The sequence below is a fragment of the Thrips palmi genome, unplaced genomic scaffold (genome assembly GCF_012932325.1).
Source record: "Thrips palmi isolate BJ-2018 unplaced genomic scaffold, TpBJ-2018v1 HiC_scaffold_16, whole genome shotgun sequence".
In the NCBI taxonomy this organism is placed as follows: domain Eukaryota; kingdom Metazoa; phylum Arthropoda; class Insecta; order Thysanoptera; family Thripidae; genus Thrips; species Thrips palmi.
The window spans coordinates 12,581,949-12,608,985 of record NW_023144625.1 but is presented as its reverse complement, the minus strand read 5'-3'; the positions used below and the strand labels follow the sequence as shown (position 1 = coordinate 12,608,985).

At 57.8% G+C, this 27,037-nt stretch overlaps 2 protein-coding genes across 2 annotated transcripts; both read left to right on the top strand.

Moving 5' to 3' along the window:
* The first annotated feature begins 217 nt into the window (after positions 1-217).
* On the top strand, positions 218-2,144 carry LOC117642237. Its single transcript, XM_034380198.1, has 3 exons — positions 218-605; positions 685-908; positions 1,626-2,144. Exons 1-3 carry the CDS (start codon positions 358-360, stop codon positions 1,727-1,729), a joined length of 576 nt encoding a protein of 191 aa, XP_034236089.1. The 5' UTR covers positions 218-357; the 3' UTR covers positions 1,730-2,144.
* Positions 2,145-2,416: 272 nt separating this feature from the next.
* Positions 2,417-27,037, top strand: LOC117643012. The gene is made up of 17 exons (XM_034381649.1): positions 2,417-2,797; positions 3,391-4,510; positions 4,608-4,846; positions 5,416-5,469; positions 6,037-6,197; positions 6,294-6,412; positions 6,504-6,545; positions 6,644-6,734; positions 6,842-7,085; positions 7,175-7,265; positions 9,446-9,503; positions 15,464-15,547; positions 18,113-18,245; positions 21,149-21,248; positions 24,571-24,708; positions 25,706-25,806; positions 26,941-27,037. Exons 2-17 carry the CDS (start codon positions 3,500-3,502, stop codon positions 27,035-27,037), a joined length of 2,763 nt encoding a protein of 920 aa, XP_034237540.1. The 5' UTR covers positions 2,417-2,797; positions 3,391-3,499.

Genomic DNA, 27,037 nt, shown 5'->3' with positions numbered 1-27,037 from the left:
GGCACTGACGGCACCGAGGCCTGCCACGTTATCAGCCGAGATGGCGCATGATGCCACGGCCATTGATTAACACCTGCCTCGTTTTTCGGATTATTTTTCGCGCGCCGCCAGTGGATTGGCCACCCTGCCACGGCGTTGCAGGGAGCTCTTGCCAACCTACATCGCCGGCCTCGAGTCCCGTGTCCCCGGGGTGGTCGCCACTCCGCTTGCGGCGTCCTGAGGTTGGTACTCCCGGTACTCCGTCCTGGCCTGGCCGCCGCGAAGGTCCTCGACTGATTGCGCCGGATCGGGCCGGATCGCTATCCAGCCGGGGCCCTGGCCGAGATATGTCTGGGGCGCCACCACCAGTACGACGACATGGACCCAACGGACTCCACGACGGCGGCCTCTGGCACGGTTCCCCCGACGCCGTCGCCGCACCCCAGCTCGGCGTTCACGGCGTCTTCGACGGGGAGCTCCAGCACGCCGTGGGACCCCCCCATCCTGCCCCTGCAAGAGCGGGCCGACCACACCGCGTGGTACTGGGCGCTGGGGGGCGGCGGCCTGTGCCTGGCCCTGCTGTTCGTCCTGGCCGTGCTCTACCGACGAGGACTCATATTCCAAGGGTCAGTCAACCCACCTTTTTCTTTCTCTAACAACTTTTATTGAACTCTGTGATCGTCACTGTCGGCTCCCCCCGCCCAGGTCGGCCTGGAAGCGGCGGCCCAGCCACGCCCAGCCCTGGAAGCACTGGGGGGACGCTCGCTCCAGGCTGCCGTCGCTGTTCGACCTGCTGCACGTGCCGCAGCACAGGAAGTCCACCGTCAACGCCCCCGTCTCGCTGCCGGCCGCGGAGGCGGCCTACTCCACGTCCACGCCGATGCAGCACGCCGACGCCGCCACGGTCCGCGTGCAGTTGCACGTCCCAGGTGTGTACCCACAGTGTACTGCAGCTTAAGGGATCAGTGGTCAACTGTCGTCACTCATTAAGGAAAGCTTGAAGGAAACCAGCCACCTGCTTTGACATTCATTTTTTCTTTCGGACCGATAATTACTATCACTACCAGGAACCGAAGCATCAGCAGGCAGAACTTACGCTGTTCAGCCTTTACAGTGATCAGTTACTGTCTGAGGACAATGTTAAACTCCTTTGCTCGAACGTGTTTTGCTGAATGCGAGGAATGTGGTGCGGGTGCCGACAGCTGGTGAACCTATTTCCGCGAGGCAGATGCATAGTTGTGGGCGGGTGTCTGAGATAAGGTTATGTCGAAACTCCTTCGCTAAATCCTGCCTTACTGTGTTGCCGGTGGGACTGGGGCACAGTGGGGCGGCGGTCAAAATCCCGAAAGCGTTTTGAGCTCCAGAGTCGCTAAGTGGGACTCAAACCGAACGTATGACCCCACCGATGGATTGCTCTCTGAACGAAGAATCCCTTGGTAGCGGTCACACGTTCGACTCGAGTCTTGCTTCGCGTCTAGAGTTTTTAACGCCTTCACCGATCTTCTGGCCCACTGCGCGGAGCTCTCTCGGCCATTCCTACCCGCCCACTTCTGACTTGGAAGCACGTCGCTACCCCTCGCCGTGCCGCGCGGTGTACGGACGCGCGGGGTATTGATGATCACGTCTCCACCTATTTGTGTGCGCAGCCCGGAGCTACTCCAGCGTCGTTGTGCATCTGAGGGACAGTGAGGAGCCACCGGGGCCACCCAGCCACTATCCAGGGAAGCCCCTGGGAGCCATCAACGAATGAACGCATCGATCGACCGAGGAGCGCATGAATGACTGAACGGATGACGACAGACTGAATGACTGAATGAATATTGATGGATTATGAATCAATGAATGAATGGCTAAATTCGTGGATGATTCGTTGGAGTGATGTGCACAAACTGTAATCTCATTATTTAGTCTCTCACGGAATTGCTTGCCTGTAATATTAACTATAATTTTATATTGAATAAAACACTAAAACTTTAACAAATTTTACTGTTTGGTCGTGGCATGCTACTTTTTGTTGCGGTGTCTCACGGCCGAGTGCCGAGTGGGGCGACGACATGTGACATCATGCGCCCGACAGGTCGGCCACCCAACGTACTCACAAGGCCGGTTGGCCGGTAGACACGAGGCACTCGCAGTGTCTATCAATAAATCTAACGCCTTCGGAATCCAGGTATTTTTCCTCATTCGTTTTATTTCTCCTTTTCGCCTTTTCTGTATTCCTCGCTCCAATGACCAGTGAGTTGGAGTTGGCGTGGCGTTGAGTGTCCAGATTGGCGCGAGCGATCGATCGATCGGGATTTCAAGGGAATTCAAGAGATTTCGACCTCTTTCGCGCGGCCCTTCGACACGGCGGCATCTTATCAGCCGGCGGTGCTCTCTTGGGACAAGTGCACAGAAGAGTCACTCGAGCTAGAATCATCGTGACTTGACGCTCTGTAATGCCCTCGGGTGCAGCGTGACTTAAGATATGTCAGCTACGCATTACGTCTGTCGTCCCCTTTGGTCGACCGTGTCAACCGTCCAATAAGCTTCTTTACTATCAATTCGTCCAATTTCGTGTCTTTGAATGTACTTCTGTTTGTGGGAGAGCCGTTCGGTTTGAATTTCGCGCCGCTGAGACACTGGCCGCACGGCCGCGCGGTCGCCACTCCAAGCGAGAAGTAGGAAGAAGTCTAGCAGAAAGCTGGAAAACAATGGCGTACATGTTGACTTGCTTTCTGTGAATTGACGCAAACCTTTTTTTTTTAAATCGACATCGATTTTTCGGATTGTCCCTGCGGCTTATTTGGACGAAGTATTTCAGCCAGTGTGAACTGAGGTAAGTTGATGTGTTGCTATCAGACTGGTCATTCCCACTTGCATGAACAACACAGCATATTTTGTCCGAAAGCTAGGTTAGAAATATTTGTAGGCCTACAGATTGTCATTTGCGACAGCTGTCGATGAACTAATTCATAAATTTGACAGATTTTTGAAATTTTAATTAAAATTTGGTCAAGGTAATCGCAGAGTGAGCAAGTGTTAACGAAATCGTACTGTCTTGAACCCTCAACTCATTTTACTCTATTTTCATAAATGTTTTTATTTTTTGTATTTTTACAGATTCTTGATTTGTAGGGAATTTTTAACTTTGTCCAATTAAGAACGGCTGAACTCCGGTCTCGCAAAATTACACATAGACCTTTAACAGATGTTCCCTACTGCATGCAACCTTTCTATGAAATAATATGTCAACATTGCCCATAAGAACTTAACCATTAGGATTTTAAGACACTATTTTCTAACAACTTTTGATGTTGCCTGAGTTCCAACAATATTTGTCTGAAGTTCAAATGCCAAGGGCATTGTTTTGTATGGAGTTTAGTGTCACACTTATGTAACCCAGATTATGTGTTTATTTTTCTGTTCCAGATAATCTTTTGAAGTTTCTTTCCTCATCTCATTTTGTGAAACATTTTAAACTTGTACAATGGCACACAGTGAAATTAAAAGAATAATGGAAGAAGTGTAACTCTACGGCATGCAACGAGAAGAGAATGTGGCTGATTCAGCCGAAAGGGCCAATAACATCGTGCATAATCATGAAGCACTAAATGTTGGAAATATTGCTGCTGGGTTTGCATCACCTAATGTGCCAGGACCTGCTGTTAATGTCACAGAGCGCAATACTCCCCCTGCAAGAAGGCATACCCTTGGCATACCTGAAGGAGTACATCCATGTGATACCCCTACCTCTTCCGAAGACGGGGACTCTAGTTCCACTGAATCGTCAGTCTCTTCAAGTAGCGTCTCACCCCCTCCCACTCCACCTATTCCTCTAGACTTTTCACCCCCTCACTCGCAAAGGACTGGGTCATTTCTTGCATCAGGTTCTGTAGCTGTTCTTCACATTAGAACCTCTGAAGAAGATGCAAATGCCTTGCTTCATGATATAGAAAACAACGTTGTTAGTATCTCAGATCTGCTCCAGACAGCACAGCCTTCAGCGTCGAATCAGCCTCCACCTGTAAATCAGTCTCCACCTGCAAATCAGCCTCCACCTGCAAATCAGCCTCCATCTGTAAACCAACCTCCAGCTGCAAATCCACCTCCATCTGCAAACCAACCTCCACCTGTAAACCAACCTCCAGCTGCAAATCAGCCTCCTGCTGCAAATCAGGCTCCAGCTGTAAATCAGCCTCCAGCCGCAAATCAACCTCCAGCTGCAAATCAACCTCCTGCTTCAAATCAACCTCCAGCTGCAAATCAACCTCCAGCTGCAGGACCAAGTGACAGGCCGGCAGGAAATCCTCAGGATCAACCACAGCAGCCCCGAGTCAGAAGAGGATTTTTCCCAATCATGGATAGACCAAGGACAAATAACAACAATAACAATCGTGCCAGAAATAATAATAATACAAATACTACAAATGCACTCATTACCGTGCGCAATCAACTATTCTATACCCTCTTCGTAAAGGCTGCTCTCTTTTATGCGAGAACTTTCCCCAGACCGGTGAGGAGATTCCTCGAGTTCTTTTTCCTACTACTGGTGAGTGTTTTGTTTTTAATAATGTGATATCACTAGAAAAAAGTATAAATACTTAACTCAGACAATATTTTTTGCATGCATTTCTGTTTCCTTTCAGGCCTTGGGCTCTCTGTTTGTTCTGATCTACATTCATGTAGCTTTTTCGAGGACACCCACAAACTGCCTTGAACATATTCGTAAAGATTGGCCTCGTGATGGCATTTTAAGGGTGGAAATTGTTCGAGGAGGTGTTTCAGATGATTATACGGTTGAAAAATCATATGCCAAGGAAGAGCGACTGCGTCAGGAACGAGTGGAAGACATAAGCTCTGTTTTGGGACTTCTTACAAGAGATGGGTGAGTATTTGTATTCAGCTGTTGTTCTTTGTGGCATCTTAAATGCAAAGTGCATCCTGATCAAGTCAAAATAATTTTATTTACTATGAGTGATGCTTGTTTTAATATTGCCACTTTGAAATGGTAATTACTGTTCCTACTTTTACTTTTTATCTGAAAATACATCCCTATCACTAACCTGCTGCCCCTGTGTCTTAAACCTATCCATTGCTTTTCATCCATAATTTATATTACTGGAAAATTTTCATGGTTATGTTTTGTAAGGTGAATGTTTGGACCAATTTTTTGAAATAATAAGTCTGTAACAGCTAAATGATGCCAGTTATTTTCTCTGGCTGTAAGTGGCTCTTTGTAACAGTGGTAGCAGAGATGGTGTTGGTGGATTTGGAAAACTCAGAAGTAATCAATCAAAAAATGGTTATCAGAAAATATTGCATAAAATTTTTATGCTGGATTTTTGGGTAAAAACTATCTATAATTGACCATTCTACCGTATCAACGATTTCGTCAGTGTATGTGTTTCATTTTCTCATTCTTCAAACTCTTACATCATGTCTTTTCTTGTTCAGTTGGACAATATTCAGAGCACTTCCATTCAGCCATTATTTATGGAATCCACTCAGGTACCTTTCATCAATGCCTAAAAACAATTTTTTTTTCTCTTAGTGTGTTTAAAGCTTTTTAAGTTTTTTTTGTTTGTAAACCTTTTTTTTTCTAAAGATCACAAGTTTTTATTCTATGTTGCATGCATTTGCATAAGTCTCGGAGTGACCAAACATTTCCCTTCCAAAGTAAATGGTTGACATTTATAAAAGAAAAAAAGAAGTCAATGGATTGCAATGAGTTTGTGTTAGTAGTTTGTGCTCTCTGATATGTCATAAAAGCCATTCTGTAAAGGGGCTATCTGATATATTTTTCTTTCTGTTTTACATTTGCATGTTATTCTTTTGTCTTTGTTTCTCTCTCTTTTCTATTTTCTTTCCTTGTTTTTCAGCTGGATATTAATAGTTTTGATGTGACTTTCATGACAAAATTGTATGCATAATCTACTTTCTTTATTTCCTGCATGCTGTGGAATTGTTTGAAGCCTTTTTTGAATGTATAAGAATTCAGTTTCACACTGTTTGTCTTTTTCTGTGGATGTTGCTTGATATTATCTAACATTGTAATATGCTACTTGTTCTGTGCAGCTTTATGATTGAACCATCCACAACAGAAGTTGAGGCAGATAGAAATGCAGTTCTCAATGCAGAAACGGATGTCTTAACAGCTGAAAGTGGCAATGAGCCCTCACCAAGTGAAGGATTGCAAATGTTGCATGAAAATGAAACATCTACTGAGGAAACATCAGGTAAAGGTCAAGATAATTTATCTTCATCTTCTACTTGCGGATTTTCAAAGTTACAACACATCGACAATTTTTTTTTTTTTTTTTTACAATTTTCAGAAACTTTGTTGAAACCTGAAGAAATTGCCAAACCTGAAGAGTTTACTGAGAAGTTATCTATATCTGAAGCGGCAGAAGCTGGCCTGATATCTAAAGAGGACTTGGAGGAACTTACCCAGGTAGCAAAGCATGTCTATTCACACTCTTTTTTATGATTCTTGTGATCCAGTTCAATATATTAAAGTTACTCTCTTTGCCCGGGTTGAACAGGAACTCCAATCCAGTGAAATTTTTGTCGTAATAGACAGTGAGGTATTCTCCTTTTACTAAAACTTCTTCAGTAGTCTCTCCTCACATTTTAACCTTTTGTAAGTTTTGCCTCTCGTGACACTGTTTTCTTGCAATTTCAGACTGTACTAACGGAAAACAATACTATTGATGGGGAGACCCAGGACAAGTCTGGTAAAGCATTTTCTGAAGTTGAAAAACTTGTCAGAGCAGGTCAGAGTTCAATGTTGACTGTGTTTTTAAACAGTCTTAAATGATTTTAAAATTTAGTTTTAAAAATAAAAAATGAAAAAAATAATCCATATTGTTTTATGTTGCAGTGTGGCCAGAGGATGCTTATATAGTGGAGTATTCTCTTGAGTATGGCTACTTACGCCTTGGTGCTGAAAAACGGAAACTGCTGAAAATTCCTGTGAAAATTGTTGCTTTGGACCCAACCAAAGATAAATGCTTTGGAGATAGCTTCTTGAGGTTCATTTTAGAAGAGTTCTTGGGATATGATGATGTTCTCATGGCTTCCATAAAAAATCTGGCTGAGACAGAAGATAACAAGGGATATTTGAGGTGCGTATGCTAAACTGTAGGAGAAGCGATGAATGTGTCCTGGATATTTCTACTACCACAACAGCACTGAAATTTTTCACACTTTTCAGAAATGTTGTGACCGGTGAGCACTATCGATTCGTGACCATGTGGATGGCCCACACATCCTACTTTGCTGCTCTCTTCGTTATGCTTGTGTTTGTAAGTAATGCCATACATCATTTCCAAAAGAGAAGGGTGCCGAAAAGCAAACCCCAAGGTAGAAGGGAAAGGGAGCTGGGGAAAAGCAAAGAAACGGCCAGGCAGGGCAAGCAGCAAGCAGCAAGCATTGAGCGGGAGGGGAGGGGAGGGGGTCGCTCTGGCCAAGGTCCTGGGCGAGGGAGGGGCGGGGTCCTGGTTCTAGTCCTTGGCGGCGCCGGCGCCCCTAGACCCTTGCCCTGCCGCCGCCGTCCCGGCGCCACCAGCCACACGCTGTCGAGTCGAATCCAGTCCGGCCCGGCCACGGCCCGGCCAGATGGGCGGCTCAGCCGAAAGCGCCCCGAAAACGCCAAGAGTTTGCATAAGTGGGGGAGACATGAGCGCAAAATTGTCTTGGTGTGCGCATTTTGTTGGTCGCTGCCGCCTGGCACACCGTGGGTAGGCAACTCGGCGGACAGCGGCGCGCGTCGCCCGGCTGGCATTGCCTACCCCTCGTTACCATTACCATTGCGGGCTAGACCACAACTGATCGCATGCCGGCGGTCTCAGGAAGCTCCGGCCTCCAGCTTAGAGAGACTAGAGACCAGGCGGCAGGGCTAGAGAGACTGCAGATCGGGCGGCAGGCTTCGAGAGATTAGAGACCGGGCGGCAGGGCCGGGCAGAGCTAGAGAGACTGCAGACAGGCGGCAGCGCGACAGCTGTGCCGCGTCGCCGCGACTCACTTTTGCCTAAACTATTCCCTGTTTGTTCGCGCGGGCCGGCCGGCCGGCTGGCGACTTTTGTATGTCGCTTCGTCACCCCGATAGCATCTGACTGGCGCGGCGCGACGGCGCGACGTCACCGCGGCTGTCCGCGTCGTCGTTCCCCTCGTTACCGACCCGTCCAGCCCGTCCGTCTGTGTGCTCGCGCCATGCTCGCGCACGCCTCGACTCGAGGAAATGGCGTGCGAAGTGAATGGGAATGTCGACCGCCAAAAAAGGTGTCGCCTTCAGTCCGCGGTCCGGGCGACTCGGCGGCGGCGGGGACCCGCTGGCGACGACGGTGTGCCATTTGAATTTAACATCGCGGACCTCGCGGCCCGATGCCTGCCGATGCCCGGCCGTGGCACGTGACGCACGCGAAGGACTAATGTAGGCACGCCCGACGCGGTCTGCGGCCGCGCGCCCGACTGGCAGCGAGCGCAGTGTAGCCGCGGGGCCGAAAAACAGAAAAGAGAGCAAGAAGAAATAAAAATAAAATAAAAATTGGCGCCGCGGTTGGAGTCCCTGGGATCGAGGCAGAGCCCACGACTGGCCGAACTGCATTTAAAAAATATAACTTGATGGCGACGTAATGAAAAATTGAAAGACTTGTAATCGAGTTTTATGTTTTGTGGTAACTTTAATTTTACTGACTGCTGGATGCTGTCTTTTTATAGGGACGGCCGCACGCTCGCTGACGAAAGGGACCCGGCAATTTTGAGTTTTGTGTTTCTGCCTCGCAGGGCTGCGTACTGCGCTGCGGGCCAGAAGACCGGTGGAGGCGGCCGAAATTCTAGACGCGTTTTGAGCTCCATGGTCGTCAATTAGGACTCGAACCGAACGTGTGACCCCACTAATGGATTGCTCTCCGAACGAGGAATCCATTGGTGGGGGTCACACGTTCGATTAGCTCAAAACGCGTCTGAGTTTTGGTCGCCTCCACCGGTCTTCTGGCCCACTGTGCTGCGCGTGCTGCGCGTGCTTCGGACGGTCCGCAGCTGCCCGTCCATCGAAGTCCACTTGAACTCACTAAAGTCCAGACTCGGACCCCAACCCCACCCCGACCCCAACCCAACACGATTATCGTTTTAGGGTGACGTCGTTGCATTATTGCGTGGGCAGGGGCGGCAGGGGCAGGGGAGGGGGAGGGGCACAGTGCAGTCAAGTGGAGAACACACATCCCCGCTGGCGGCCACCGCCCCCTCCCCCTCCATCTCAAAAGTGAGGGAGGGAAATTTATGCAGCGCTATGCAAACTGTCCGATGATGGCGTGCTGGTCAAATAATATGCGATCAGGTTCAGGCGATCACTAGTCAGCGGGAGCGCTGGGGTGGGGGTTGGGGGTTGGGGTGGGGGTTGATGAATTGTTTTGCCTTGGCCGTGACACAGCCGTGACTTGGGGCGAGTCGCGATTTGCTTCTCATGATGACTCATCTGTTGCAGACGGTGTCCACGTCCATGCTGCTTCGCTACTCCCACCACCAGATCTTCGTCTTCATAAGTAAGTTTTGGTTTGTGCGGACCAGCTCCCTGTTGGCGGCTCGGCCGGGCCTAGGCCGGGCTCGGCGGCGGCGTCCTCCGTGTCCTCCATGTTGGCAGTGTGCTTCACGTGCCTCACGCTGCCGCCGCCTTTCTTTTTGCTCCTTTCCCAAACCTCTTCAATTCTTCTCTCCGCTCTCCCCGTCTCCTCGTCGCCGTCCTCGACGTCCTCGACGGCGGCGGCGACGTTTCGTGGACGTTTGCTCGCTCGCACACTTTTCAATTAAGTGTCATGTTACACAAACAGCGCAACGATGGGAGGGGGTGGGGTGGGGAGGGAGGGAGGGGTGTGACCACGCTTGGGCCACGCCTGGGCCACGCCTGGGCTCGGCGGGGCTCCGTTACGCCCCACAAGGCCCTGCTCTGCTGGCAGCGCTAGCCGCGAGGCCGAGGGCGGGGGCTCCCGACGACGGACCTTCGACGGACTGCCGGCGGACTGTGCTCGAGACAGTGCCTCGCCTCGAATCCCGAGGGGGAAAACAGGACAGCCAGCGAATGGAAAATGATTTTGGCCGCGCTGCTTGGCCCCGCTGCTCGCCATGTTGACATTCGGCCCCAGCCGCCCCAGCAGGCAGCGCGCGGCCTAGCGCGGTCCCCCAGCCCCCACCGCTTGCAGTGGCGTGGCGTGGCAGCGTGCCCAGCGCCTCATTTTCGCCGCCGGCAAGTCGTCGAACACGGCGGGCTGGGCCTGGCTGGCTGGCGCCCCTCCGCGCGGCGTGGCGGCGTGGCCCCGTTTTAATGTCGTGTTATGACGGCCCGTCATGGCGCCGGCAAGCCGAGGCAAGCGCTGTCCTAATCGGCCGGCTAATTGTTCCTTGCCGGGCTCAATTTCTCAGTCACTCGCAGCGGGGCGCGAGGCGGGGCGGCGCGGGGCGGGGCGCGTCGCCACTCAGCCCACCACGCCGCGCCACTCCATTACGCCCTCGCGGAATCGGTGCTCTCTGTCGGTCTCTGTCGCGCCGGGGCTGAAGGGACTTCCCCGCGCGTGCGAGCGGCACGTCCGCGCCGAGGACGGGGCGGACGGGGCGGACGGGGCGCGGAGGACCCGGCCCAGAAGTGCCGGGGATTAAATGCTTGACGGCGGAGTGCCGGCGACGACGCCGCGCCGCGGGACGAGCGGCAGCAGCGCGCCGCCGGAACGATGCTCTTATACGGGCCGGCGTCACGCTCGCGGCGGCCTGCGACGTCTTAGCGGCGCCCCGTCGGCGGCGACCCCCTCGCTGCGCCAGGCTGCTCCCCGACGGTAGCGTGTGTCGCCACACTGTGTAAATCCGACCCCAGGCAATCACAACGCAACAATTGGCCCTCGGCGTCATTGCAGGGGCTACTAAGAAGGGCCCCGCCCCGCCCCGCCCCCCTGCTCCGGAGAGGCTGCCTGTTGCCCCTCGCGGCGGCCCCTGCCCCCCACCGGCCCCACCGGCCCCACTGCCCCCCACCGGCCGGCCCCGCGAGGCTCCGCCCCCTCTGGCTGTCCTGTCCCGCCCCCCGTGCCCACCCCACCGCGGCCCCCGCCGAGCCCACCAATAGTGGGTCCCCGTTCCCGTGTCGCATTTTGCCTTTGTGGACGCCCGGTCGTTTGGGATCATTTTTTCCTGTCTCTTCTTTCCTTTTCTTTTCGAAGATGTATTTTTACCTTCCTTGATTTGCGGCGCCGCCTTTTGCCACGTTATCGGCGGCCATGCACGCGCGGCGCTTTGACACTCCAAAGTTTTGAACGTCGGCAGTCGAGCCGACGAGCGCTTTAATCTTTTTAATTGGGCTTCGACTCAGTGCTGGACTTGACCGGGCAGACCGAGCGCGCGCCCTGCTCCTTCCCGTTTCACCTCATCGCCCCCCCCCCTCCCGAACCGCCCTCGGCCGCGGCGAAGACGGGCCGGCCCAACTTTGCGACCGCACTCCAACTTAAAACTTCCGACCGGGCGATTTGAGAGGAATCAAGTCGACGACGGCAGGGAGCGCCCGAGGCGGGGCGGGGCGGGGCGGGGCGATCTGCTGGTGAACCATCCATAAGGGCTCCCTTTTGAGGTCGACGGAGTCCGTTGTTCAAAGAAGCGCAGGCAGGCCGCAGGGTCTCGCCGTGGTTACCGCCCGCGCCGCTGGATAGGCAACCCATCGGGTCCCACGCAACTCCCCTCCGGGTGTTCTCTTCGACGGTTCTAACTGCGGTGCCCCATCGGGGTGCCCCATCGGGGTGTCGACGGGACGACGGCCTCCAGCACACCGCTCCAGTTTTTGGCCGATTTGTCGATGCGCTGGCCGGGGGCGTTTGATTGGACGGGCACATGATTAAGCGAGCCAATTGACTCGTTGGACTCCCCCACTGCCCTCCGCGCCCCGAGCAGCCCAGAGCAGCCCAGAGCTCCGCTGCCCCGACGGCCGGCGCGGCGGCCTTCTGGCTGAGTAGCAGGGCATCGGACCGATCCTTTCCCGAACTTCGAATCGACGATCGGGTAGCGCTTGAACTCTGCTCGCTCTGTGCGCGCAACAATTTTTCAAAATAATAAATAAATTCAAAAGCAAAATTTAAGAAAAAGCGTTTTGTTTTTGTTGGCGTGCGGCCGCCGAGTCGGCCTTGGCGGCGTGCTTGCGGGTTGCTTGCTGCTCGGCTGCTCGGCGGTCACCTTGTGGTGGGGGCGGCCAGGGCGGCGGCGGCGTGCCCCGCTGGACGCTCGTTACGGTCGCTTGTCGGCTGTCATTACCATCGGCCCCATCGGGGGCATCCGGGGGCCCCGCCGGCCCGGCCGCCCCGCCAAGCTCGCCCTCTTGATCGTCCTCATCAGGGCATTTTCCGCCCCGCCCCGCCCCCTCGGCCTTTTCTCGCCGCCCTGCAGGACCCCGATGAGACAAACAAGCAGGTCCTGTAGGCAGTGACGGCCCACTGCTTGATTAGACGGGGAAAGAAGGCGGGCGGGCAGACGGACAGGCCGACGGACGCACGGACACGCAAAGTGAGCAGCTTGAATGTTCGGCCAATGCGCCTGGCCGCCGCTGGCCGCTCGGTTGCGGTGGCCCTGCAGGCCCTGCAGGCCCCGGCTCTGGCCGGCGATATAATACAGCAATCAGCTGTGTGTATAGCCGGGCATCCGGGCAGCCCGCCCGGACGATTCGGTATGAGATTCATCAGTGGGAGGGGAGGGGGCTGTGGGCATGTTTGTCCGGACCGCGGTCCGCCGTGCCGTGCCGCGCCGTGCCGCGGGGGCAAAGCAGGGATTTGTAAAGCACATAGTAGGCATACAGTGGCTGTATGAATGGGAACAGGCCTCCTGAGGAACTCTGTGTGTGTGCGTGAAGCCTGTCGCCCACACGCCACCCCCTATGTACACCGCACGCGAAGCGCGAAGCCCAGCGACGCGTGCCGAGCCGAGCGGAGCAGTGCGCGGGGCCCGAAGCCACATTACCTGCGCACTGTTTCCGAGAGTCGTTTTCGCCGCTCTGTCTCTCTCGCACTCACGGGGCGTCCCCTACAGGTGCGAGAGAGACAGAGCGACGAAAACGACTCTCGGAATCAGTCTGCTGAACCAATATTGCTGTGATGCTGTGTCTGCCCGCCGGGGCCATTTTGCGCCCGGTCTCTGCATTTTGAAACACAGCGGATTGGAATCGACTTGCGCTCGCGGGTAGTCCAAGTCAAACCTGCACTGGCCGCGCAGGAAAGAGATCCCTTGCTGCCTCTTCCAGCACGAATTTCAGTCCTCTCTGGCCCGAAACACGGTATGAAAATGGCCTCGTTTTCGCCGTCTTCGCGGTCTTCGCCGTCGGATGAGGAAGTATGCCGCAGACCAAACCGGATCCGGGGCGCCACCCGGGCCATCCGGGCCACAGCCTGTCGTCCTCGCCCTGCCTGCCTCCGCCTGCCTCCGCCTGCCCCCGCCTGCCCCCGCCCCGCGCACAGCGTCCTCTTTCGCTTGGTCTGTCCGGCCGCCAGTTTGAATCTGTACGCCCGTCTGCACACGGAGTCCTTGTTGTCCTGGCTGTGCGAGGACGGAGGACGCGCCGCCGCCAGCCCGCCGCCAGCCCGCCAGGCAGCCAGCCCGCCCCCGGAGGGAGGGAAGGAACGGATGCTGCTGGGATCTGGAGCTGAATGGTTCTTAATTTCCCCACGTGTAGGTTTCCACTCGAGTGGACAGGCGTGGCTCTTACCTGTCAGCGACGCGCGCGGCGCTGCTGCAGCCCTCCGCGCCGTCATTCCCACCCCGCCGTGCCCGCCACCCTCCAGATGGCGGACGCTGATGCGATGCCATCGCGCCTCGCATTTAAATTTGACGCGCCTGACGGCGACCCGTTGGCGCCGATGGCAGCCCGATGGCAGCGCGCGCGTCGCCACACTGGCCGCCGCGGCGCCTTGCCGACTTGGTGCCTCGCCACCGCGCACCCCTGCGGCCTTTCTGGCCTTTTTAATGGTTGTCGGTGCGCCGGTTGGATTCCTTTGCGCCTCGCCGCCTCGCGCTCCCCGGAGCTCCGCGGCAATCAAAGCGATTTTGGCCGTAAAGCAGCCGACGCCCCCAATCGGGCCATCGGGCCATGGGGCCGCATGGGGCCTCTGCGCGACGAGGACGAGACGCGCCGTGGCAAGGCGTTGCCAAGGCGCGGCAAGGCGCGGCATGGCGGAGCTCGCTCAGAAGAAGCAAGGCTTGCATCACCTCCCGAATTGCCCCTTAGCCCCGCGGAATGGCCGCCCCACCCCGCCCCGCCCCGCCCCGCCCCGCGGGGCTTACACGAGAATAGCGTTTCAAAAGGGAGGGTCTGTCGCGCTGTTTCGGCACCGTTCCGGTGTGTACTGGCTAACGATGTACATGAGTTGGAGCCGGGCGTCGGCAGGCTGCCGGCGTGTCCGTGGCGTGCCGTGGCTTGGCCCCGACGACGCCCTTGCGTCCTTGTGGTCGCCGTCGTCCCCCCCGTCTGTATCGTCACGGCCGGCGATATCCGGTGATTTCCGGCGACGTCCGGCCGTGTCGTGTTCGGGGCTGCGGGGCCCTCGGCGGGGCCGCCCGGACCATCCTGGCCACGCTGACGACCGTCTGGGTAATGGCGGGGCCGTGGCGGGGCGGCCTCGGTGGATGTGCCGGGTAGCGGCTGCTGAGGGGCTGCAGGCTCCAGACCGATCCCGAACTGTCTCTCTCGCGCCCCCGCGGGACGCCGCGCGAGTGCGAGAGAGACGGCGGGCGGGCCGCCGTTAAGGGTTGGGCACTGAATGCGGGACGCGGGACGTCCCCGCGACACCCCGCATCAAAGGGGACGCAGTCGCTATTGGTTTGCGGCGAATTTCGCCGCCAATAGGAAGGCGGGACGCTCCTTTGGTGGCGGCGCGGCCACGGCGCGGCCAGACGCGTGTGTTATGACAGGGACTCTTTGAGCTCGGCGAAGGCCGTGCCGTGTGCGGCGCCCCCGTGTGTCGCGCGCCCCGTGTGCTGGGGAAGGCCGGGGAGGGCTTGGCACAGCTCGGTACAGCGTGGCACAGCGTGGCACAGCGTGGCACAGCTTGGCACCCGGTAAGAGCGGACAAAGCCGTCTCAGCCCGTTTCGTCCCGTCCCCCTTTCAGGAGTTTACTCCGCGTATTACTCCATGTATACATGCCGCCCTTGTTGTGTGCCGCAAAATCGTATATTCATTTTTCCCCTTTGCCCTCCGCCGCGCTTCGCCGTGTCGTCTGCTCCGTTCACAGAACTAGAAATCTTACAAAGCCCCGCGCGCTGCGCGTTGTGCGGTGGGCGCGCCGGCGTGCCGCGGCGTGGGCCGTGGGCCTGGGCCCCTGCTGTTGAGATCCCAGCAGGCCCTGTCCTCCCTTCGGCTGGGATATGGAACCACTGTATCTCGCCTTGTCGTTTTGAGTCTCGTGCCTTGTCACGTGGTGACGTAAGAGCCTTTCTGGGTTTTTCTTTTTCCTCTCTCCCTGCTCATGATGATGCTGATCCCTGTTGCAGTTGAGCTGCTGCAGATGTTCGAGTTCAACGTGACGGCCACCTTCCCGGCCGCGCCGCTGCTCACCGTCATCCTGGCCCTCGTGGGTAAGTCTCTCTCTCTTTCTCTCTCCACAGCCTCCAGTGTCGCGTTCGCATGCGGAGGCTGGGCAATTTTTGCTACCGCCGCCAAAACGCGCCGATTTTGGTTCTCCGCCAAGCTCCCCGCGTCCGTGGCGGCGTGGCGGCGTGGCGGCTGCCGTTTGCTGTAAGCGGCTTAGTGGCTCAGACGATCGCCGCCCCCCGGGTCACCTATAGGGCGACGTCGACAAGGCCGCCGTGCGTGGCGGTGCGTGGCGGTGCGTGGCGGTGCGTGGCGGTGCGTGGCGGTGCGTGGCGGCAGGGACGCTGCCGTTCGCTGTGTCAAAGGAGGCAACAATCCGAGAAAAAAATAAAACACGAAAGTGGCGAGTTTTGCTGAGGGCCTGCAGGCCCGTGCAACGCAATGCTGTTTTTGACGGTGGCCTGACCGGAGAGCCGCAGCCACTGCTCCCTCGATTTGGCAACACCCCTCCCCTTCCCCCCTCCCCCGAGGTCGTCGTGGTGTAGGCTACACTGTAGTGCGCGCACAGCGGCGCACAGCGCGCCGCGCGGCCTCCCCTTTCTCTCTTTCACTCAATCAAATGAAGCCCTAGCGCCGCGGGAAACCTTCGCCAGCCGGCAGGCTGATGCCGAGCAGCCGTCTCTCTCGCACCCGTGGGGAGTCGCGCCGCACCACGCCGCACTCGCCTTGCTCGCCGCGATACAGGGAATCGGCGCGGCACGGCCGACGGCCCCACGGACCCGCCCCAATGAGGCGTGCTCTCTCGACGCACTGTAAGGGCGGGGCGGGGCGAGGCTGGGTGTGAAGCGGGACAACAACACTCGGGCCGCTGAGGGGCACCGGGGCCAGCATCGCCAGCGCGGCGAGGGCCGCCCTTCGCCCTGGCCGAGGCCCTGGCCCTGGCCCTCCCCGAGCGTCGTCCAGCCCGTCGGGCAGACTGATTCCGAGAGTCGTTCTGTCTCTCTCGCACCTTCACGGGACGCCCCATGAGTGCGAGAGAGACAGAACGACGAAAACGACTTTGTGAATCAGCCTGCAGGCCGTCCACCACGTTTCATTTCCTCGAGTGAGTCCGGTCCGGCTGGAGAAACCGACTAGGCGGCTGGAGAATGTACCCCCGGGCTGGAGAATGTACCGCGCTGGAAAATGAGCCCGCCCCTGTCCCCCTTCCCCCTCGCCGGGGCGATCGTCGTGTCACTGGAGGCCGGCTGGAGAATGTAGCCGAGGCGGGCCGAGGCGGGGCGGCCGGACAGGACAATGTATTCTGGAGAGTCGAGATTCCAGGCCGCTTCCTCTCCACGGCTTCCTAGACACAGCTGGAGCGTGGCGGCAGCGCCTCAGCATGCACGGAGAGAGGGGCCCCACTCGATCTGTTGCGCAACCCTGCCGAACAATCAGCGAGCCCCTGGCAGGCTGGCAGGCTGGGTGCTGTGGACGCTGGAGACACTGGAGCGGCACCGAGAGCAGAGGGGGCGGGGCGTATGGTGGGTTTGGCCGCCGGTTTTTTGATCCCGGCGACGATGGACTCCAAATGGAGTCCAAAAATGTCGCAGTGAATGATGGGAACGATGGAAATTCGAGGCCTTTCAGGAGCCAACTCGGCTTGAAGTGGCTGGGGCTGGCTGGGGCATCCAGGTGAGGAAATTGAATTGTCTGAGTCAGGTGGAGAGGGCTGGAAAACGACACGGCGGGACTCTGGGAGGGACCCTCTCTCTCTACCTCTCTCGTATCCGCGCTGAGGAGGCGAGGGGTGGCCGTTTGTCGCGTTGCTTCAGTCATCGGTCGATTGTGAGGAATCAAGTAACCGAGGCGTCGAAAGTGTAGGCGGGGCCGCGGGGCGGCGGGGCGGCGCCGCCGGGAAAAACACATAGCTCATCGGGGAGGGAGAGCGTCGAGAGACTCGAGGCCGTTCGAGGCGGAAACAGGAAACGCCACGGAATGGTATCGAACCGGGGACGCTCGGCCCGAAGTTCCCGAAGCCCGAAGGACCTCATTCTCGGGTTTTTATTGCCTTCAAGTGGCGGGGCAGGGCGCAGGGCTGTGGAGGGCCGAGGGTCCTTGGTCCTTCGGGTCCTTCCCCGTGACCGGGAACACCCCGCCGGGCCGCGGTGGTACCTCGGCCCGCCCCGCCGCCCTGTACAGGGTAAACAAGCCAGCCAAGCAAACAGCGCCCTGCCCTCGACCCTGCCACCCCTCCCCTCCCCTCCCCTCCCCTCCCCTCCCCGCCCGGCCCACCGCGACACACTGCACGGAGACGGCCTGCGCGGCCTGCAGCGGCGACACCTTGGGCTTTGGCCGGGCCGGGCTGGGCTGGGCGGCTTGGATCCGCGTGTCGCTCCGCGTCGCTCTGCATGTAGCCTCTCATCATGGCCTGATTGCGGGGACTTGTGTGGCGACTCGCCCGGGCGGCGCCGCGCCACGCCACGCCACGCCACGCCATCAACTGCCTGAAGCAACTAATCAGGGAACGGAGAGCGGTAGGGGGCGGGTTATGAGACCGTTGTGTCGGGTAGGCAACCCGATAAACAGGCGGCCCCTGAATCATGTCGTCGTTTGTTTGTGTGCTGCAGGCATGGAGGCCATCATGTCCGAGTTCTTCAACGACACGCAGACCGCCTTCTACATCATCCTGATCGTGTGGACGGCCGACCAGTACGACGCCATCTGCAGCCACACGCTCATCACCAAGAAGCACTGGTTGAGGTAAGGCAACGATGAGGCTATGTCTCCCTCGCACCCTCATGAAGAGCCCCATGAGTGCGACAGAGACAGAGCGACGAAGTGACTCTCAGCGCGGCGCTGGCAGTGCAGGTGCAAGGCGGAGCGCGGACGGCGTCCTTCAGCGCCACCCTTCGCCAGTTTGCGGTCGCGGGGCGGGGCGGGGCGGGGCGGGGAAACACAAGTGGCGGTCTAATGGGGAGAATCAAAGGGTAATGAATGAGGCGCGGCTCACACACACAGACACAGATACACACACACACACACACACACACACACACACACACAAGCACGCACATTCGCGCCGCCCCTTCCTTCCCCGCTCACACATACGACTCGCGCGAAGCACCCCCTCCCTTGTTGCCCCCGGAAGGGCCATGCATGTTTCATGTGTCACTCCTTGCTTCGATATTCTACACCACTCTGATTTATCTTGGGGGGATGGCGGCAGGCGGCCTGAGACGCTGGGCCTCCCCCTCCCCTCCCTCTGCCCCGCCGGGCTCGTCATTCGTCCCTCGACCTGCAGACTGAGAGTCGTTTTCGTCGCTCTGTCTCACTCGCACCCACGGGGCGTTCCTTATTGGTGCGAGAGAGACAGAGCGACGAAACCGACTCTGCCTGGTGAGGAAGGAAGGGAGGGACGTCCTGCGGCATACTTCCTCATCCGACGGCGGTCCTGGCCGCGTCGAACGAGCCCCGGTCCTTGAAGGCCCCGGCTGGCACCGGTTCCGGAGAGTCGCCGCCTCGGGACTGGCGCTGGCCTCTGGCCGGGGGTCCGGCCGAGGTCTGGCCGGGTGGCCGGGCCGGGCGTCGTACCGAAACCTCGCTAGAACTCGGGTGGCCTCGGCCGGAAGCCGCACCTCGGGACGCCCTGCTCCTCTGGGGCCGGCCCTGGGCCCGGGCCGGGCTTTTTCGGGCCCCCTTGCCGGGGCCTTGCCGAGCCGCACCCCGGAGGTCCCCGCCCGCCCCCTCCGCCTTCCCCGGGAATGGGGGGTTTGGGAAACCCCGGCCATACTCCCGTTTTCCCGGGGGCCGATACACCCTGCAGGGCTTCCCCTTTACAGGCCATTGCAGCCATTGCCCCGGCCGAGGTCTGGCCCCGGCCCGGCCAGCGGTTTGCATTTTGCCTGCCAATTTGGTTAGGCCGGCTGCCGGCGCTGGAGCAGGCCGAGGCTGGAGGCACGCTGGAGGCACGCTGGAGGCTACAGGCGGCTGGAGCGCTGGAGATCGGATGTTGGCGCTGGGCCCGCCGTACCTTACCTTGCCGCGCAGCGCCGCGCGCCGCACCGTGGTCCGTGGTTAGGGGAGCATTTGTTGACTTCGGTCTCTCGCTCCCATCAAGATTAACTCTCGCTCAGCCGGCTGCCCCGCCCCGCCCCACCCCGCCCCACCCCGCCCGCCTTGGCACACCCAGCTTCCATTTAATGTGTTTCCACCAGCCCGCTCCCTGCCGTACGGCCCAGACCATTTCGCCGTGCTTCTCTACTCTGTGTGTGTGTGTGTGTGCGTGTGTGAGTACGTGCGACACACACAGACACACACGCACGGGGACGTCCCTTTGAGCGATTTGGTACTGCCGCAGCGTGACCCAGTGGCGGTGTGGTTTGCCAGCTGCCCGCAACGGACACGACGGCGTTTCCGCAAACCCGCTCTGCCTTTTTTTTTTGGTGCTGTTTTTTTTGTCCTGCTCTTTGGACAGGACAGGATCCCGCACGGCACTGTAGAATAAAATACAGTCGTAGTGGGAAAGTGAAGACCGGGGGGTTTGCGTGGGTGTTTTGGTGGCTGGATTTGTGCTGCATGGCAGAGCCGGGCCGTGGCCGGGCGTGCTGGACGCCGTGTGGACGCCGTGCTCCGTGGCGGCTGGGTGTCGCTCTGCCCGCCTCTGCCAGTGTGCCATTGCCCCGTCGCGAATCTCAATGAGAGCGTGCGGGCGCCATGCTAATCGCATTCCTCAAAAGAAGCAGCGCCGCCGACCCTCAGTGCCTCTGGCCCCTCCGACCCTCCGACCCTCCGACCCTCCGACCCTCCGAGGGGCCGAGGCGCCGAGCCTGCGGCTGCGGTGCGTCCTCTCGCAAGCAGACTGAGTCGCTCTGTCTCTCTCTCGCACCTGTGCGGGACGCCCCGTGAGTGCGAGACAGACAGCGACGAAAATCAGTCCGCCGGACACCGCCCGTCTGTCCATCACCTGGCCGCCCCGCACTGCCGTCGCGTCGCTCGCTGGCGTCGCCGGAGTGGCGGTCCTCCTGGCCACTCGGCTCCCAGCCGCGCCGTGGGGCCGTGCCGTGCCGTGCCGTGCCGCGCCCTGCTGGGCCCTCTGAGGCACATAAGACGCTGGCGTGGAGAGGAGGTGCCTTTTGTGCCACAACAAAGGTGTCCGGTCGCAAATCCCTTTATATCATATATTCCATTCCCTGGACGTCCGGGGTCTGCCTGCCTGCCTGCCTGCCTGGCTGCTCCGTCCGGCTAAGCTAGTGCGTCCTGCCCCCTCCTTTATTTCGAGCCTACCATGGCGCCGCCACTGCAGTGGTTGCACCCCGCGACACGCCAGGGCCGGGGCCAGGGCCGGGGCCAGGGCCGGGCACCGCCGCCACATCTGGCCACCGGTCGCCCCTCATGGACGGTCCCTGAGTGTGTCATTGACCTCCGGCCAGACCCTCCTGTCTGCCGAAAAGCATCAAGGGGGTCTTGTCGGCGGCGTGCGCGGTGCTATCCGTTTCCCGGCCGCGCCTGGCCGTGCCTCTTCGTCTTGCGCCTCGTTCCGGGTGACACGCCGCCGGGGCGGGGCGCGGCGGGGCGCGGCGGGGCCGGGGGGCCTGACATTTGATCCCGGCCGCTACGCCGCCACCCCACTCTGGTTGACGTCTTGCTCTGCTTTGTGATTGCAGGTTCTTCTACCTGTACCACTTCACCTTCTACGCGTACCACTACCGCTTCAACGGCCAGTACACCAGGCTGGCGCTCGTCACTTCCTGGCTCTTCACACAGGTGCGTAGGTTTTGTGTGTTGTTGTTGTTGGTTGTTGTCGTCGTTATCAGCGTCGAGACAGAAACAAAAATTGTCTCTAAACTGCTTATTTTGCCGGGCTGCCGCTTCCTCCCCCACTTGACTTGTATTGGAGTTGTTCTTGCGGGCCCCGCCACGCCGGGCACGCCCTGCCACGCCCCGCCACGCCCCGCCACGCCCCGCCACTCCGCGCTATCCCCTTATTGTGTCCACACAATAAAACAAGTTATTGTTTGTGGTCTTCTCGCTCCACCTGGCATCCGTAATAATACGCATTCCGAGCTACCCCCTCCCCTCTTTCATCCCGCCGCCATCTCTCTCTCTCTCTCTCTCTCTCTCTCTCTCTCTCGCACGCGCGCGCAAAACTGAGGTTACGTAGCGATCTCTCCCTCTGCTTCTCCTTCTTCTCGTGTGCTTTCTTCGTCTTCATTATCTGCGTCCTCTGTTCATTTCACTTTTCTCCTCGCCCCCCTCTCTTTTCCTATAAATTTGTTGGCCTTCTTGGCGGCCCGGGCGCGGCGGCGCGGCGGGGGCAGAGAGCTGTCTGCGGGGAGTCAACGCAGATTGCAGATGATGGTGCTTGTCTGTGGAGGAGGCGGGTGTGGCGGGCCGGGCGGGCCGCGGCGGGGTGAAGCGTGTCGAAATGAGACGAAAATTAGGCCGACTTCGGCCTGGCCCGGCCTGCCTGAGTGGCCTGAGGAGGCTTGTCCGTATTGTTGCGTCTGTTTGGGAACTGCTGTGGCTTTCCTGGGGGTCCCCGCCAGGCCCCCGCCAGGCCCCCGCTCCTCGGCGGCTCTCTCCCCTTTGTGCGATTCCTGCGTGTCCCCGCGTGTCGCGCGTCTCTGTGGTCGCCTTGTGGTGGGCGTAGGAACCAATATGGATACGGTGTCTGTGTGTGTGGGGGGGGGGGGCTTATTGAGCGCTTCGCGAGTATCGTCCCACGCGCGCGATGAGTGTACACTGTAGGGGTGGCAGGCACTGATGGCTGGCTGGCCAGGCCGAGCCCCGTGTGGGTAGGCAGGCCCGCCGAACCGGGCTGCGGCCGGGATGCCCACCTGGCAGGCTGGCAGGCTGGCAGGCGGCTTGGTACTTCAGCGTCAATCAGGCGCATAGTTTAGACAGCAAGTTGACTGGGGGGCCTTGTGATGACGCCATCCTGTCTCCATCTTTCTCCCTCTCCCCTCCTCCCTCTCTTCTCTCTCTCTCTCTCTCTCTCTCTGTCTCTCTCATCCCACCCGACCCGACGGCTATCGAATCCGAGCTGGATTGACTCGGAAGACCTCTCCTGCAATAAAAGTGGCAGCTTCAGGGGGGGGGGGGGGTTGGCACGTGCCTCCACTGTGGGAAACCCATGGAAAGCCCCCGTGCCGTCGTCACCCCCGCACCGGGCCGGGGCGCGTCTTGTGTTTCACGCCCCTCCAAAGAGAAATGAGAATGACTTCTCACTCGCCTTCGCTATCGCCGGGCTCGCCTTGAAATGATGTGCGCGCCTGGGCGTGGCCTCGGCGTGGCCTCGCCCCCATGGTGAGGGGAAACGGTTTTATTCGGCGGCGCGACATCCCTTTGCATTCCTCTGATTCGGAGGCCCGGAGCCGAAGGAAGGCTGGTCGGGTAATGAAGCCGTACTCCTCCCCTACACGTGGCGTGGCGTGGCTTGGCGGGGCGTGGCGTGGCGTGGCGCGCGGCATTCCAGGAGTGAGGAAAGGAAACACGGCCATCATCGGTGTCCTTTTGATATTGCTCGACGTCGCCGCGTCAGTCTCGGTCCCTCGGCACGGACGACGCCCCCTAGCAACAGGACCGCCGCTGGGATTGCTGTGGAGACCCCCCTCGACCTCGGCCTCGGCCTCGGCCGCCGCGCCGAGGTGCGCCAGCAGAACCAGGGTGGTTGCCGTACCGTACGGTGGCCGAGCACTGCAAGCACACTGCAAGCAGGGCGAAGCCAAGGCCGGGAATGCGTAACTTATGCCGCAACCGCTTCTTGCGTCCGTCGTCGTGGGGGCTGAAGTTAGCGCGCCCCGACCGAACTACCGAGCGACCCAAAGGGCCCGAACGGCCGGCCATTAGCCTTGGAATTAGGGGGTGCGTTTCTTGAGGCTGCGTTTCGTCGCCCATCCACCCCCTCTGTGCTCGTGTGTGTGTGTGTGTGTCTGTCCAGCCCTGGCGCCCTGCAGGGGGCTGCTGCAGCGTGAGCTATTGAAAGCTACGCCCCTCCCGCCGCTGTCCACCCCCAAATCCTTCCCCTCCCTTCCCCTCTGCCCTCTGCACCGGCAAGTCGGCCTGGCCGAGCAGGCAGGCAGGCAGGCCAGGCACGGGCCCAAGTAGGATTAAGAAAAGAAGATAAAGAATGATGCGCAATGCTTTGGTATGCTGCACCGCGCCTTGCAGCCTCGCTGCCTCGCTCTTTCTTTTCTCGCGCCGTGTGTGTGAGTTTGTGTGCGTTGTCTGAGTGTAGAGGGCGGGGCGTCCAGAGTTGTGCACGGCGAAATAACATCCGTGGGAATAAAAAATAAGCCCACGACCGCGTGGTCGTCCAGATATTACGTAACGCCTTCCGTCCCTCTCTCACTCACTGCGGCTCCGTGGAGAGCGTCACGCAGTGGGTCAGAAGACCGGTGGAGGCGGCGAAAACCACGAAAACTCTAGACGCGTTTTGAGCTCCAGAGTCGCTAAATTGAACTCGAACCGGACGCGTGACCCCACCAATGGATTGCTCTCCGAACGAGGAGTCCATTGTCGGGGTCACACGTTCGGTTCGAGTCCTGTTTAGCGACTCGGGAGCACAAAACGCGTCTGCGACCCAGCAGTCCGCCTGGCGGGTAGGCCGTCCCGCCACGCTGGCCTGGCGCGGGGTTGCCTACCCTCGGCTTCGCGGGCGTCAAGACGGCAGCGTGTGCAGCGGCTGACATTGTCAGTGCAGCCTCCTTGTTCTTTGTTCGCGTTGTCGCAGGCTGGCTTTGTCGGAGTAGGGCCTGTTGTTGGTGACGACCTGACGGCCCGTAATAGTGTGGCGCGCAGGCACTGCCTCGCCGGTTTACTGGGTCGCCGTTGTAACCGTCCAGGCAGGCATATGACAATTCCGGGGCAGTAGACTGATTCCGAGAGTCGTTTTCGTCGCTCTGTCTCTATCGCGCCTGCGGGAAGCACCATGAGTGCGAGGGAGACGGAGCGACGACGGAATCGGTCTGCTGGCCCAGGCAGGCCAGGGCCGGGCCGGCAAGTGACAGGCTATTTGAAAGGGGCGCCACTGCCGCTTCCGCTTGGCTTGGGCCGCTCGTGCCTCAACGTCCGTTTCGTGTTGCAGCACTCCATGATCTACTTCTTCCACCACTACGAGCTGCCGGCCATCCTGCAGCAGGCGCAGATCCAGAACATCCAGCTGCAGCAGGTGCTGCTGCGCCGCCCGATGGGCCGCCCTGCCGGTGCCGCCGGGGAGGGGGCCGCCCCCGGAGCCGCCGGAGCCCCCGGCCCGTCCGCCCAGGGCCCCGCGGCCGACGCGCTGCGCCGACTGCAGACGGAGAACGCGCTGCGCGAGCGAGCCGCCCGCGCCGTCGCCATCCTGACTGGCCTGTGGGGACGACCGCCGATGCCGGAGCCCGTCATCCTCGACGAAGCGCCTCCACCTCTAGCCCCCCAAGACCGCCAGGCTGGAGCGGCACCACCGCCCGAAGGGCCCCGCATCGAGCCCGTGCCTCGCGATGGCAGGTGGCCGACGATCTCCCGGATGCCCTCTGGGATGCCCTCTGGGATGCCTCCCGCTGCACCTCGACAGCAGGCCCACGATGAGTACAACCCCCTCGTGGAGGCCGCGGCTGCGGCGGCGGGGGCAGCGGCGGCAGCGGTGGCTGCGGCTGCAGCGGCGGCGGGGGCAGCGTCCGCGGAGGACCAGCCAGCGCGGACGCCTCCTGAAGGGCCGGCGACGTCAACATCGAAGCACCAAGTCGCAGCCCCGCTGCATGATGTCCTGGACGGCCCCGACGGCCAGGGCGAGGTGGCGGGCGAGGTGGCGGGCGAGGTGGCGGGCGAGGTGGCGTACGCGTCGTCCGTTGCGTCGTCCGTCTCGTCGGCGGGTGCGACGGCAGGAAGCTCTAGTCAAGATGGCACCTGGGACGAGTAGGTCTCGGCGGGCGATTCCAGTCTGTGATTTGGTGTGTTTGGATGGCGGTTTTTCTTCCCGTTTTCTTGTTGTTTTTTTTTTTTGTTTGTTTTTAGTTTTTTCATTCTGCGTGTTAATTCTCCGTAGACCCCTCCTGTGTGTATTTCTTAACATGGACAAACCGTTACTTTGTTGGGTAGAATGCGGTGTGAGTGGTTATTTAGTAGCTGTGGCGTTCTCCGTATTCTAATGGAAATCAACTTTTGAGACGCTTGCTAACTTGCAGCACTTAGACATCTCTTGATGAATTTTCCCAGAATTTTCTTAAATTACTCTCCGTTAGGGGACCAACCTTCTAGTAATTATCATGACTTTAAAGCATTTCAAAAGTAAATCAGTTTGGTGTATGCTTGAATTGAAATTGATTTGTCTTGGTCCAACCAGGTATGCACTTTAAAATGTGATTGAAAGCAATGTGCTAATATAAAATAAATTGTGGAACAACTATTTTATATTATATTTGTGTGGGTACCACTCGCACATTAAGAATCAGAACTACTGACACTAAATTAATCTTGGGTTTTATTGATGTGTGATGTTTTGGCTACGTTTAGTGTAATTAACCCATTAAGTCAGTAAATCTAACAAACCACACAAGTTCTTAATCCACAGCTGTGTACAGCACAGACTGAGTCAAGCTTAGTACACAGTACTGTATTTCTGATGTGTGTGAGTGGCATTGCTCGTGATTGAAGACATGCATAGCTTAAGGTTTGTTGCTGCTGCCCTTTTGTATGTGGGCTTGTTATAAATGATTTCTATCCCATACTGAGTGTAGCCGTTCTAGAAACGAACCTAATTCTAACATAAAGTAAATGAGTAGCTCCTCCCCTTTCCCTGCTGGTCAGGACTTTTGTTTTGGGGTCCTTAGGATGCCCATAAAGCAACACCCTCATCACGACTGATGTAGTAAAACATGATTATATTTATGTTTGTGTGTGTGACTGTTTGTACATGTGACTGAGAAAGTCTCATTTCCTTCTTGAATATTTGTTATATGCTGTGCATGAGTGTATTTTGACCATTAATTTGAAATCCCGTTTAATGTGGTTGCTCAGAGTAACCCTTAAGAGCCTGTATATTGCATGTAGTTATATTTACATATTATCTTAAGAAATAGCATAGCCTTGATGTAGATGAATAGGAGACAAAAATGTTGTGCAGGTTGCACCCTATTGGCTATAAATCTGTTGTAATTCCTCAATATGTCTTTACTGTTAGAAAAATGCACTTGTATGAAATGTCAACCTACATTCCCGGGGCAATATAGTTGCAATCAACTAGCAATTGGAAAAGAAAGAGGAAGTGCCATTTAACTTAAGGTGAATGACAAGAGCATGTTAACTTTTACTTAGCATGAGTTTTTCATCTCTCACATCTTTAATCAGTTTCCTAATTTGTTCTATCATGTTTTGTTTTTGTTTGATTGGAAATTTTGACTCATTGTATTTTATTGTTTTTATCTGTGGGGTTGTTAAAATAATCTCATTTTCTAAGTCAGTTCTTCTACAATTGTAGTATTGTAAATGTGTTAAAATGTGATGTGGTGAAAAATAGTAGTGATTTGATTGACATTTTGATCATCCTGTCTTTGACTTTTCTTGCTGTCTTTTGA